At 37.9% G+C, this 14,874-nt stretch overlaps 1 protein-coding gene across 1 annotated transcript; it reads left to right on the plus strand.

The window, feature by feature from the left end:
* The first annotated feature begins 1,703 nt into the window (after positions 1 to 1,703).
* Positions 1,704 to 14,861, plus strand: cds2 (CDP-diacylglycerol synthase (phosphatidate cytidylyltransferase) 2). Its single transcript, XM_077561955.1, has 14 exons — positions 1,704 to 1,913; positions 4,038 to 4,124; positions 4,447 to 4,589; positions 4,655 to 4,751; positions 5,134 to 5,231; positions 6,042 to 6,181; positions 6,814 to 6,872; positions 7,825 to 7,907; positions 8,107 to 8,194; positions 8,303 to 8,371; positions 8,647 to 8,799; positions 10,338 to 10,457; positions 10,970 to 11,073; positions 11,170 to 14,861. The coding sequence occupies exons 1-14, from the start codon at positions 1,842 to 1,844 to the stop codon at positions 11,303 to 11,305; spliced, it is 1,449 nt and encodes a 482-aa protein (XP_077418081.1). The 5' UTR covers positions 1,704 to 1,841; the 3' UTR covers positions 11,306 to 14,861.
* Positions 14,862 to 14,874: the final 13 nt, after the last annotated feature.

The following is a 14,874-nucleotide window of genomic DNA, read 5'->3' on the forward strand; positions in this document are numbered from 1 at the left end:
ACGCACACATGCACACACGCACACACACACATCCACATACAAAAAAAAAAAAAAAAGGGAGAACAATGATGATGACATGTCAAATGATCAATACTGAGCTCTCCCAAAAAAAAAGAAAAAAAAAAAGATATAATATCTATATCTATATAATATAGATAATATCAGCGGAGGGTAGGCCATGGCTGAACGGTGTGCATCAGGGGGGATTTTGAAGTGGATTTACTGAATACTGACAGGAAAAGAAGTGGGTATACTCAATGTTGTCTGAAAAAGAAGTGGGTATTCTCCATATACCCGCATGTACCTTGGGCTACATCTCTGCGTATATATACCTTATAAATAAAAGCCCACCATTGAAAACTAAATACAGTCTACACAAGATTATAGTCATAATCTTAAAAGACTTAAGTCTGATATATTTTTTTAATGGAATGTGTAATTTAGCAAGATATATATTCCCTTCCTATAACATCCTCCATCCCCATCCATTTTTTTTTTAAATGAAGAGGTCACGCCTCCCATCCCCCAAATGTTTTTATCGTCAGAAGGGGTTGTATATAATTGATACATTTCCCTATTTTTTATTTGTTTTCTATGCAGTCAATGCGTTTGTAATGTAAATTGTTCGTTCTACCTATTTTGAATTACAGCTGTAGTTACATTATTAGACCAGCAGATAACAGCAGCTATTCTTTTTTAAATCATATTATAATGATGAATATGTCTCTGAATTCAGACTTTTGTAAGATGTTTGATGAGTGTAGGTTCCGTAATAAATAAATACAAAATAAAAACAATAAAATAAATAAATTGCACTGAATGGGATAAATGGGATAAAAGTTGTTTTATTTTTAAAAGTTAAAAGTTGTTTTATTTTTAATTGCATTTCCGAAAAACATATTCTACATGAGAGGGAGTGAAACTTTTTTGTTATGAGTGATACATTTGGACACGCTGTATTACAAAAAACACACAAACAAACAAACAAACAAACAAACAAACAAACAAACAAACAGAAAAACAAACAAAAATGTTTGTGTTATGTTATGTTATTCGTTCATGTTTATTTAAAATCCAGACATAATAATGAATGGGGATTAAAAAAAAAACATTAAAACAAAACAAAACTGTTCTACTGTTTCTGAAAAAAAAGTTTTATTTAAAAACTGTACACATAAGAATGTTTTCAATTAACATGTAAAAATTGCCCAGAATCTCTCTTGAGTCTTGGCTAATTGATAATCCAAATAAAAATGACAAATAGTTAAAGGACATGAAAATAAAATCACAAATAGCAATTTTATGGTGCATTAAAAGCATTTGCATTAGTGTCCAAATTAAAGTACGGTATTTAGAACCTGTATTTACACGGCATTGGATCAATACTAAATTTGCAGAATTGCACACTATTTGTTCAAGTCTGTTACAGACAACTGTTGGTGGAGAGTGCATTAGTCAGGAAGCATCTCTCCAACATCCATCCTTCCATCCATCCATCACGCAAACACCACACAGGTAGGCCACGCTGAGATTCGAACCCGTAACTTTAGAACTGTGAGGCAGATGTGCTAACCCACTATGCAGTATCACTGTTCTGAACAACATGAAGTGATTTAAATTTAAGTATTTAATATATTCTAATCTACAAATTGCCTGACCCATCTATCCGCCTGGATAGAACATTTATTTTGAAAAGCGGAAGTGAAGTTGCATTTCACTCCCATTTAATTCGGCGGGGTTATAACCTAAACTAAAACCGTGCAGTATTTTAACCAGAGGAAATCCAAGTGTCACGGAACCACAGGACCTTCGCCGTTATCGTTTGGTCGTGGTTTGCCAAGATGACAGAGCTGAGGCACCGTGGAGCCAAAGACACCGAAGCGACGTTACAACATCAGCCGTCCGAGGACAAGGTAACGTTAGCTTGGACGCGCTCCTGTCATTGCAATGTGATGCTAACGCTAGTTAGCCACCTAGCTAATTCATTTAGGACAGTTGCTCGCGTTTGTGGAACCCTTTAAATGTGAAAGGGGTGTTCTATTAAAGGCAGCTTTATCTTAAGACTCTGTTGTTGTTATTTTATTTATATAGCAAACTGATTCCGATCATATTGACTGTCGTCATCGAACAACAACAGCCAGAGTAAATTCAAAATGTGAAAATACAGTATCATACACCATCTACGGTCAATTATGCATCTCTTCTGTTCGTCAGTCATCCATAAACGTAGACCAGAAATTGTAGAAATATTTTCTTGGTTGTTTTTATGTCCACGGTTACTAGCCGCTTGAGAGTGGGCTGATAGGGTTTGCAACTTTGCCTTGCAACCTACACACACACAACGTTGTATTTCATGTTCATGTACACAGAGACAGGAAATGGGTTTTGTTGTTGTCAAATTGCGGGTGGAACGAGGAGGGGGCGTGGCGCTGCGCAGTGATGGATGTGGCACTGTGAATGATTAAGTTAAAAGCTTTTGCAAAAAAATTCAAATGCACCAGGAACATCATGAGTTATGACCTGTCCAAAAACAAATACCAATTGTTAACTGGACTGTCAAATATTTGTGTGAATGCTAAAAAAATCAAATGCTACCTAGTTCTGTAATAGTGGACTGTTGTATTGTGTGAGATTTCATAACAAAAATTATGTTTACGGGTATGAAGTGAGATCCATTGTGGCAAGTCTGTCACTGAAATACACAGTCAATGAGTCTAATTTGATTTCTCTAATGTAATCAGTGATACTACCAGGCCAGGGTTTGGGAATCCAAGTCTAGAATGTAAAAACCCTGAAACTGTTTGGTTTTACCCACAAGTGCTTCTACTCAACAGGTGGAGACAAGCTCGTTTACCTGCCAGTAGAGTAGAAGCCACTGTGGCTAAAGCCAATCTGTTGCAGGATTTTTACTTTCTGAACCTGGATTCCCCAACCCTGGATACACATCCAATAACAGTATTTACATGGTACTGTATTTGTGGGTGTGTATGATATGCTGTAAATCAACTCCTTTCTTTCTGACCTTGGTGACATCTTGTTGTAGACAATTTCTAGTCTTTGCACTAATGTACATCTGTCCACCAAGAATCTGTGACTCATGCTTCCACAGAGAGACTAACTTCTCAGTATTTCAAATATGTGAGATGATGCTAACATTTCAATAAACACTTCTGCGACACTGAACCACAACCATTAAGTGTTGAGTAAGACAGACCGGATTTCCGGAATTTAGAGGTACTGAATATTTTATGAGTACTATGACAGTGTCCTAGTAAATAATGAGTATCTTATTTTCTACTGGAAACTCTGTTTTGGTCTCTCTATCTGAATCATTGTTCTTCATTGTCAAGTAAATCACATTGCGAACGCAACTAGCGTTTTAGTTGGGGTCTTAACAAAATGTCAAACTGACCTTTAGATAAGAGTTGTATGTCATGGATTGTCATATTCGGTTGTTTTCAAGTATGTGTCTACATATTTTAATTTCAAAGCAGCTTATTATGTTCCATTTTTATGGTTGATACTTGATTGAAAACAAAATCACAAGCATATTTCTTATTTGTTTTATTTGTAAAGGGCCTACAGATTGTTTATGTGTATCATATCTAAGAGTAAAGAATCAGTAGAGAATGTTATTTTTTCCCCCCCTCTTTTTTATTTTATTTATTATTAGTATTTTTTTTAAATCATCAATTTAACACTCCAGAAACAGGAGCTCCAAGTTCCCTGCGGTCTAACAGGAATAATGAAGTGGGAGTACTGGTGGGGTGTTTATGTTAGACGATGGGCTATTTTTAACTCAAGCATCCTGGAAAAAAGGCTATTGTCTCCATGGGAACCACCAGATGTACAATGATTGATTTTTGTTTACTTGTCCATATCGAGTGGATTTGTTGTTATGATATGAATCAAATTCTACGAATATTCAATCTGAGACATTATTATTCCACCAGAATTTCTTGTAAAAATATCCATGTGAATGAATGTGTGTTGGATTGTGACATTAGCTTGCTGAGTCTTGCCTTTTATGTTGCCAGGAGCACATCACACCGCCAGTCGACCATCTGCTCTGTGGCGCTGACTCCAAGCCTAATTTGGTCACTGCAGCAGAGGGGTCAGTCGAGGTATGAACAGTTTGCTTTTTCTGTGTTGCTGTGTGTCACACATGATTGTTCAACTGAAGAGCGATGATCGGTGAATTTAGAAGGCATTCCTCTAGTGAGCAGCTTGCTGAAACTTATTGATTCAGGTCCAGGACATAGTTCCATTTTCTTTTCCAAAGGCAGAAGAAAATATACAGTATGCAATACTACTTGAATCATAAGCAGCTACATTGGGGACATTTTGTCAATCAACTCGCAATATAGTGAAACAATAATAAGAATTTATGGTACAGCAGGCATGTGTGTCACCATTGAATTGATTCTATGTGTGTTTGCTTTTTAGGGTTCAGATAGTGAGCTAAGGTCGGAAAAAGATGGCGGGACGGACAGTGACCTCAAAGTGGACTCAGGGGTCCCCGAGGTGCCAGTGCCACCTGATGACACACCAGAGGTGTTGAATAAAGCTTTGTCCGGACTCTCCTCAAGGTGAATTGACATCACCTTCCTTCCTCCTTCAGGAAGCCAAATGTTCATGTCTTCATCTCCTTTAGATGGAAGAACTGGTGGGTTCGAGGGATCCTTACACTTGCCATGATTTCCTTCTTCTTCTTTATCATCTACTTGGGCCCCATGGTGCTGATGATGATTGTGAGTATGACCGGCAGCAATGGAATAAGCATGTTGGAAGCTATATTAAATTATGCAGATATCTTTGTTTTGGATGTTGTTGCAGTCTTACACACAAACAAATGTCTCAGTTTTAGAATTAGAATGAATATTGGTTAGGATCTGGATGAAAGGGCGGCTACAGATAGTTCACAGCTTTCTACTTCAAATCAAACAAGTTATAATGCTTTATTTACTCATTCACTCCCAGCCATTTTCACTGAAGCAACTCCCTTTGCTCCCAGCGGTTTTACTGGATTTTGACTGATTTTGCAAGGCCCACAGAATATTGTGTTCTATTGATCAAATGAGTTAATCTGGATTATCCGTTTCCTCCCTTGTAATTGTGCGTCTCCTTGTATAGGTCCTGTGTGTTCAGATCAAATGCTTCCAAGAAATCATCACCATTGGTTACAGCGTTTACCACTCTTATCATCTGCCATGGTTCAGGACACTGAGTTGGTAAGGACCTACACATACAAAATTAAAAGTTTTTTTTTCCTTTTCTTCTTATCATATTGTTTTATATTTTGTTGCAGATTTGCTGAGGTTTGTTATTTTAACAGTTTTAATTTTTTTAGAGTAGGTATTAGTGTTTAAGTGAAAGTAGAAGTAAAGGACAGCTGCAGTGATGTACTGTAGAGCTTCAGATTTGTATACCCTGTGATGTTCAGCCTTATCGTGACATTAATCCTGCCTTGAAAAAGTATTCACACCCCTTGACCTTTTCCCTATTTTGTGACCATAGAAACCTGAATGGATTTTGTTCAATTTTTTTGTGACAGACCAACACAAAATAGCACCTACATAATTGTGAAGTGGAACGATAATGATATACTGTACAATTTGCAAAATATCAAGCAAATCTAAATCTAAAAAGTGTTTGTTTGTATTCATACCCTGGTCCTCTGATAACCCCTAAATGCAATCCAGTGCAATCAATTGCCATCAGAAGTCTTGTACAACTATGTAACATTTTCATTCCACCTCACCATTATATACTACTTTGTTGATCAAATAAAATCATAATAAATTTGTGGTTATAAGGGTATGAATACTTTTCCCCCCAAGGCACAGTACTTACAGAGGAATTATTTTGCAGCAAATTGGTGAAAGTTTTCTGACAGACGGCTTTCCCTTCTGATTCCCTGCTCAGAATCCAATGTCTTCCCATCAGGCGTGATGCTTTGCAGTTTCTTTTTCTGGAGATACTGAACGCATGTTGCTGCTGTAAACCACGTGAGATTAGCGTGTCAACACTCTTCCCAACAGGTACTTCCTGCTCTGCGTCAATTACTTCTTCTATGGCGAAACCGTCACCGATTACTTCTTCACGCTGGTGCAAAGGGAAGAGCCACTTCGCATCCTCAGCAAATACCACCGCTTTATCTCCTTTGCCCTCTACCTCACAGGTACAACACTTGACTCACATTAGCTATAGTTAGTTGTCATGGTAGTGGCCCGTAATCACTGGTGGCTTTGAGCTGCCCGGTTTTGTAATTAGTTACAGCAAGCAGCAGTTTGAAAGAGCGTAGACTGAAGATACCACATATCGTCACCCTCTTAAAATAATTGCCTACGTCATTTTTTCCCTTTTTTGTGTGCCTGAATCATCTCCTCATGATGCAAATGGATAAAAAAAAAAAATCCTGAAAAATCAGAAAACATGATCTTGGCGATTATTTTAAGAAGGCGTTGATATGGATTCACCTTGTATTAGATAAACAGGAATTTCTTGGTTTCTTTCCTCTTCAGCCATAAAAGCTTTGGGGCTAAGATAAAAAGCAAGCCTTTTTAAAAAAAATTCTAAGAGACAAATGATTTGTATTTCCATTTTATGACTGATCTGCAAGGGCACCGTCTCCTCAGTCCTCAGACTATTAATAGGATGTAGCGACCTTGAGGCACTCTGCTGCATATCAACATGGGCTTTTTAGCCAAAGTCAGACTATAATTAATTGGTTTATCTAGAGATGACCTGAATTGTGACTCGATTGCCTAGCCTGTAATGGGCATTGCATTGATGACCATGTTCACACTTCAGGTTTCTGCATGTTTGTGCTGAGTTTGGTGAAGAAGCACTACCGCCTTCAGTTCTACATGGTAAGTAGCATCCGGTCTCTTCTTAGCATCCCCCCTGAGGGAAGCTGGGTTATTAATGAGGCCTGCAAGAGGGAATCAGTTTCTGGAGGCGTGGGGAAGTGGTTGGCCTAGAAATGATTGGCAGGTTGTCATCTCAAATGCAAAAAAAAACAGACACCTTGCCTGCCCATCCTATGATTTGCACTCTTCAGTCATTTCCAGTGTTTCTTTAGATAATTGATGTGGAACTTCTAGCCTCTTCTCTTTAGCAATTTGCTTAAGTGTTGTCCTTGTGTTTTGTTTATTGCTAACTATTTCATTTATTATGTTTCCAATTTGCTTTGGGTTCAAAATGATCATTTCTTGCTCGTCTGTCTGGGTTGTTTACATTTTCTTGTCGGATTAAATTAGACATTGTAAGATGGAATGTTAAAAAATGGTCTACTTACTATAACTCAGTAGAATTGGTGAAGCAATCACTGCTGCTGCTGTTAAGGTCTATGATTTAAACACTTAAATATTCGGAGGTCGCATTTACGAACAGATTGGTTTATTACAAACCTTAACAACATGGCTGAATGTTTAAATCACTGATTTTCTTTTTGAAAAACGTGGCATAGTCTGTCATATCGCATAAGAAAAATGAAAATCGGTTGAATTTGGGAGAGTTGAGCAATATACAGTTATTTCAAAGTCCGTGCTCCATTGATTGTAATGTTATGAGTGATCGAGCAGCCCTGTCCCAAGATGGCCGCCCTGTGACGACATTACTTCACATTGGCTTTCATTTTACATCTGGCCTAGGGACTGCAAATGAAAATGTGCTTATCTTAGCTAACTTGGGCACATTTACATATTAAAATGTTGATTGATATGCATTATCCCAATCATAGACAACTCACTGTAGAAATTAGTACTCAAAATAAAAACGCAGTTGGCAATACAAACATGTTGATGTATCTTTTTCCATCAGTTTGGGTGGACTCACGTGACTCTGCTGATTGTGGTGACGCAGTCTCACCTCATCATTCACAACCTGTTTGAAGGGATGATCTGGTATGTAAACACTGTGCGCTGTACACATTTTGTTCAACTAGCAGAAAATGCAATACTTGAAGATGTTCTTTTTTTTGAATGTGCAGCATTCAAAATCATAACATGTAGAAATAAGGAGCAAAGGTGTTTACTTGTAACCCTTGCAAGATTTAAACAAACAATTTTCATTCTCATTGTGCTTTTTTTTTTTTTTTTACAGGTTTATTGTGCCAATTTCCTGTGTGATCTGTAATGATATTATGGCCTACATGTTTGGTTTCTTCTTCGGTCGCACTCCTCTCATTAAGGTTGGTGGACTTGGTGGTGCGCTGCTAATCCCTTCTTTCGTTTGATATGCTACATGTTACGCGTCTATTAAGGAGCTGTTCCACGTACTTGTACTGTGTCTTCTACAGCTGTCGCCAAAGAAGACGTGGGAGGGTTTCATCGGTGGATTCTTTGCTACCATTTTGTTTGGCATCATGGTGACTATTTTTTTTATGTTATCTTTAAGACAACTGTAAATAATTGTCTAATTCTCTTGTGTCTCTGTGTGAACCCGAACAAGTAGATTAAAACTTGAATGTTGAAAGCCATTTGACATCACACATCATGTGAGAATGGTTGCGGTTTCAAATCACCAAAACTATAGCTTGGTGAAAACATTGCTTCACTTTGTTTAGCCCTTCATTTCTGCTATTTGATCAGTTAAGCAGCATTCCTGTAACTAAGTAATCTGAAACCTTGATTTTTCTGGCAGCTCTCCTACGTGATGGCAGGCTACCGCTACTTCGTATGTCCAGTCGAGTTCAACAACGATTCCAACAGTTTCCAGGTGGACTGCGAGCCGCCGGAACTTTTCCAGCTTCAGGACTACACCCTTCCCAGCATCCTCGAGTCTGTCACTGGATGGGTGAGTCCACAGCATATGGCACAAGAAGCCTTCAGACTTGGATGAGCAAGTTTGGCCACAAAAGTGCAGTAGTACCATGACTTAATAGTAAGCTGACTCATTTCTGTCAATTTTATTGCTTTGTATTGTGTTGCAAGCCCAAATTTGAGTTCTAAGCAAGCCTCTCGTGTGGGCAAGGGGAGCCAATGCACTTTCAGCTGGTTATCAAACGGGGCAGCTCCACATCTCTGCCTCTGTCAGATAAACACTATCTTAAAATTTGATAAATCCTTGTATGTACCAGGCTTAAAATAACCTGATTCCAGTTTCTGATGTCACTCACTAGGCCATGCCCCATAAAGGCACACATCTGTATTAGAGTAATTACAGTTGATGGAGACAGTGTGTTTCCTTACACGGGTTGGGAGGGTTACTTTAAAAATGTAATCAATTACAGTTACAGGTTACCTGCTAAAAAATGTAGTTAGTAACGTAATCCAAGTACCATAATATTTAAGTAGTGTAACTGGATTACTTTTGGATTACTCCAATATTGAGTATGCTCATGAAGACAAAATAAAAATAATTATCACCACAATATATATTCTATACAATGTGCCCCTGCTATTTGCGGGGGTGATAGGGACCCGGGCAGCCTACAAATAGCAAAAATCTAATCTATGTGTAATTAAAAAGCATGTAGGCGATTGATTGATTGAAGGCCATATGCTGTTTTCGAACTGTCACTAAAAGCAACCACACCTGATAGAGAGATAGATAGATGTTATGTATGATGTTTAAATAGGGAATTGGTGGGAGGAAGATTTGTTTGGAAGGTGTAACTCACATTATGGTTGTAGGCTAGCTAGCAAGAAGCTACAGCGCGTAGTATGCCGCTGGAATCTCAGCTCAAACTTTCGCTCCGAGTAAATTCCAGTGAATACCGGTCGCCATTTCCTCTTCCCGTCCGTGAAGCTTTTTCAAACTGCCCGCGTGTGGAGGACACGACTAGTCAGTTCGTTCGTTCCCACCTCCTCGACATGTAGCAACGGTCCCACTTGCGCGGGCGTGCATGCGCTCTCCTTTGCTCTGTCCTTCTCTCTCTCTCTCTCTCTCTCTCTCGCACTCTGTCGCTCGCCCTCTTTCGCACTCTCTCTCATCGTAGAAATTGTAATCCCTCGAAGTAATCCCCATTTTTAATAAATGTACCTGTAAACTGATTACATTTTGTTTCTCCTGTAACTGTAATGGAATGCAGTTAAAAAAATTTTTAACCCTAGGGTAAAAAATGTATTCCGTTATGCCCCAAGCCTGTTCCTTACATTCTCTTATATATTTTTTCTACAATAGAGTGCTATTTTCCTTCAGTAAAAACATATATTAACAATGCTGGTGGATTTTCGGAGTCTTGAAGGGATTATGGGAATTTCAGTTAATCTCAATAAGGGAAAATTGATTTGCTATACGAGTACACTGAATCGGTCACAATACTGAATTGTCTCTGTAGTTGTGGCGTCACCGACTGTCTCCATCTAATCTTGTCCCACTTGTGTCTGCAGACCACAGTTCGTCTCTATCCATTCCAAATCCACAGCATCGCCCTGTCCACATTTGCCTCCATCGTTGGACCCTTTGGTGGATTCTTTGCCAGCGGCTTTAAGAGAGCCTTTAAGATAAAGGTACGCTGCTACTTGTTTCTCAACATGTTCATCAGATATTCAGCTGAGTAGGCATAGGCCGTTTACTGGCTTGGTTATTTAGTTTTTAAAAAGTCTAAGTTTCAATAACCGCTAATACTGGCTGTCACCCATAAGGGTTATGGGACTTCTAAGCAGGGCAAAATATGATTGGCTGCTTGCAAAGTTGCGTAAATGAGCAGCCTCTTTAAAGTTACACTGCAAACATGCCTGCCTATTATTTAAACTTAACATGGTTTATGTTTATTTTCTTCCATGCATAATATTCGATATTGTATTTAAAAATAACATAACATATGTTTAATAGGGAAAACAAAGTTTTTTATTTACACAAATATTTGTTAAAAATTGCTGTAATTTTAATAAACCTAATATTTTTGCTCACGCTTATCATACCAAAAGGATCTCATATCGGCCCATGCCTACTGCTAACATTTAAATTGAACATCCAGCTTCTGTGCCAAGGCAATATTAAATGTCTTTTTTCCCTCCAGGATTTTGCCAACACTATTCCAGGACATGGTGGCATAATGGACCGATTTGACTGCCAATACCTCATGGCCACATTTGTAAATGTCTACATTGCTAGCTTTATCAGGTAAATGCAATCAAATGTTTGTTCAAAACTCTATGGTCGTTTGCCAAGTCCTTTTATGAAGTGGCTGTTTTTGATTGGCTTGATTGCACCTCTCAGGGGCCCCAACCCTAGCAAGGTGATCCAGCAGCTCCTGGCCCTCCGCGCCGACCAGCAGCTCTACATTTTCAATTCTTTGAAGGCTCACCTAACAGAGAAGGGCTTGCTGCCTGCGCTGGAGGAGGCGATCGCTTAGAACGGTGACACTTCGAAGCTCTGTGGGAAACTTTTCTCTAATGAGAAAAAGAGGAAAATCAAAAGAAAAAGGCACCCTCGGGTCATTCCATTTCATTTGGGTATGAGTTGTGTGTGTTTCCATGCTATATGTGAATTACACATATTTCTTGGTTTCAGTACTGTACACTTTTCCATTCAAGCCTTTCAGTCTGTTTGTTGAACATCCTTTTCCACCTGTACACAATATTCTCTGTGTACCTTAATTGTGTTTTGATATTTTATTGTGCATCATTTTTTTTATTGCACTGCTCTCAAATGTCACTCACTGTATTGTTACCCTCTCTATTGAATTATTTTGTTGTGAATTTTAATATTTATACAGTTTTTATAGATCATCTCTGTTGTAGTACAAACCCCAATTCCAATGAAGTTGGAACATTGTGTAAAACGTAAATAAAAACAATACAATATTTTTTTCAAAACCTTTTAAAACTATATTCAATTGAATACAAAGAGAAGATATTCAATGTTGTCACTGATCAACTTTTTTTTGTGTGGCAAATATTCACTCATTTTGAATTGGATGCCAGCAACACCCTCCAAAAAAGTACGTGTTTCCTTTTAACAACACGCACTGTTTGGGAACTGAGTACACTAATTGTTGAAGCTTTGTAGGTACAATTATTTGCCATTCTTCTTGATGTGCAACCCCTTGTCTTATTTTGCGCTTCATAATGCGCCACACATTTTCAATGGGAGACGGGTCCGAACTGCAACGAAGCCACACTGTTGTAAACACGTGCAGAAATAAACGGGGACGTTTCTGAAAAGTCTTTTTTGCCCGGAGGACGCCAAGCCCATGATTTCCAATGACAATTTGTCATGTGGACTCATCAGACCACAGCACATTTTTCTACTTTGTATCTGTGCATTTTAGATGAGTTTGGCCTCAGAGAAGCTGGCGGCATTTCTGTGTGTTGTTGATATATGGCTTTTGCGTTGCACGGTAGAATTTCATATTGAATGTTAACCTGGTCATCTGTGGAATGTTCCATACAGGTGTTTTTTGAGCATTAATTTCCCAGTCTTTTTTTAAATTATGGAACATGTTGCAGGCATCAAATTCAAAACACAAGAATCTTTGTGAAAATAATGTTTATCAGTTAAATGTCGCCTTTGTAGTGTATTCAATTGAATATAGGTTGAAAAGGATTTGCAAAAAAAAAAAAAAGTTTTATTTTTGCTTTACACAATGTCCCAATTTTATTGGAATTCAAGTTTGTATGGCTGGGAGTTTTGTTTTGTTTTTTTGACAGATAATTATAACTGTCTGTGTATATTTAATGGTCTTTTCACTGCCACTCATTTCACAACCTGAACCCCATCATGCGTTATGTATTGTCATCCGGAAACATGAAAGTTAAGTCTGAATGGTTTGGCAGGGTCAAGGGTCAGGAAGTGCTACGTATCTACAAAGTAAATCCAATCTTTGTTTGTGTGGAGCACAATTTGAGGTCAATGCAGAGGGACGGAGCACCACGTTTGTTACTGACAAATTCTTTATTAACCAGATGAACACAAACATGTTGTTTTTGTTAGATGTTTAGCTTTTGTTGTGCTAGTAATTTTATCTGTGAAGTCAGACATATTCAAGGTTTGTGCATTATGTTCCTATGACTGTCAGTTGTAATTCTGATGATTCCTCACAATGCTCAAAGGGAACATTTGGATCCTTTCACTGCCATAGTTTGACCGATATATTGAGCGCTTGACAATAGTGAATGTTTTCGTAAACATTTCAACGGTGCATTACCCAGCAGTCAAAGTTCATTACCGCTTCAATAAATACTGCCAAGGTTTATGTTAAATTGTCAAATTGAAAAAAGTATTCTCCCACCGTTGGGGTCACCTACTGCCATTCTGGTTATGTTTGTATTTTGTAGTTGCAGAATATTTGACAGTAAATGCAATTTGTAACAGCTTAAGGATAAATGCACTTACATTTAAAATGACAGTGTGGTGGTGACTAACTCAAAAATAAGATTGCTGTTATTGGACATGTTTCAAGTCATCCTTTAGAGCTTCAAAACTAGTATGCTATTTGTGTTATTTAATTATACCAACCAACCAGAAATGTTCTTTGAAAGTACTACTTTGTGTTTATCTATTTTATGTTATTGATTCATGGGAAGGTGCAGTGGTGTGGATTAGACCCACACGGAGATGACATGTTTACATTAGTAATATGGATATTGAGGGGTGTTGGCTTAAATGACAGCATTCCAGGTCAAAGTCATCAATTAGTGGCGGTGAAGCTGAAGATGAACCTTTTTAACTCTTACATCATACTTGCGCCATTGTTTGTGCACAGACATTTGGTCTCTATGTTCTGTTACAAGAAACATTTGCATTGTCAAGTCCAAGACTTGCTAAAATAGATTTATGCTGAATCTCGGCGATATGTATTTAGTTCAAGCCAGATAGGAATGTAGCAGAGACATGCTGGTCACTTTTTGGTCCCGTTGTTCTCAAGTCAGTCATATTATTGACCAGCTTATAAATGTGCAGTCAACCTTTTCAGAACATGACCCAGACATGAAATCAATCACATCCTGAATAAGATGTCCACCAAACTTTTTTTTCCGCAGTCTTTGAATTCAGGCTCAAATCTTTTTTTCTTATGATACACTGAAACTAGGCGAGATGTGTGTTCTTTTGTTCAAATATAAGTCAGACATGTCATTCATACTTTCCATTGGACAATCGCATAGCCACGTGTAAGTTTATCCATAAATTATTTATTTCAGCAACTTCAAAGTTATATTATACATTTAAGATTTTAGAGCTATTTTTGGTGTGCTTCAATATTTTGTATAGTGTAAGGGAATATTTAAAGTTATACTGTAATTTAGGAAAGTACATTGCAATAGCATAGAAGTGTGCGCTTTGTTGCAATGAGCTGTTTGTTGACTGATTTGTTGGCTTTTCTGTGCTCCCGTTGCAATGCAGTTAGACGCTACACAGATACTACTGTTGTGCCCTTTCATCAGGACTTTTTTGTTTTTCGTTTCTCTTTTTAAAGTTCTGAGTACAGTATAGCGTTTGTGTCCCTGTGATGTTTTTTTTATTTTTAAATCAAGCCCTGTCCTTGTTAGAGGCAGCCACTAGAGAGAGCAAGAGCACTCCTGCTTATGTTAGAAGAAACATTTGCCAAAAATGACAATTTCAAAATATATTTAATTTCCTACTCATAGCACGTAGGGGAAGACTCATGACTTTAACTATAATAAATCATTTGTGTAACACACGGAAAAGCCATTGTGGACCATAATTACAATACTGCCAAGCAGGACCTCTTAAAGAATGTATTAAGTTGTGCAACATTTCTTAGCCACATATTGTTTGCTCGCCTTTGAGGATTATTATTATTTTTGCTCCCCTGTAAATCAGTCTGAGTTGTATTCTTCTTCAGCAGTGGAGTGCTTTGTGTTGATTGTGTATATTTGTCTATAGAAAGAATCTTAATGCTAAAATGTACTTTGCCTTGTCGGAAAATAAAAATATGCTAAAGACGCTATTGTCTATGTG

This window comes from Vanacampus margaritifer, chromosome 3 (genome assembly GCF_051991255.1).
Source record: "Vanacampus margaritifer isolate UIUO_Vmar chromosome 3, RoL_Vmar_1.0, whole genome shotgun sequence".
NCBI classification, from domain to species: Eukaryota; Metazoa; Chordata; class Actinopteri; order Syngnathiformes; family Syngnathidae; genus Vanacampus; species Vanacampus margaritifer.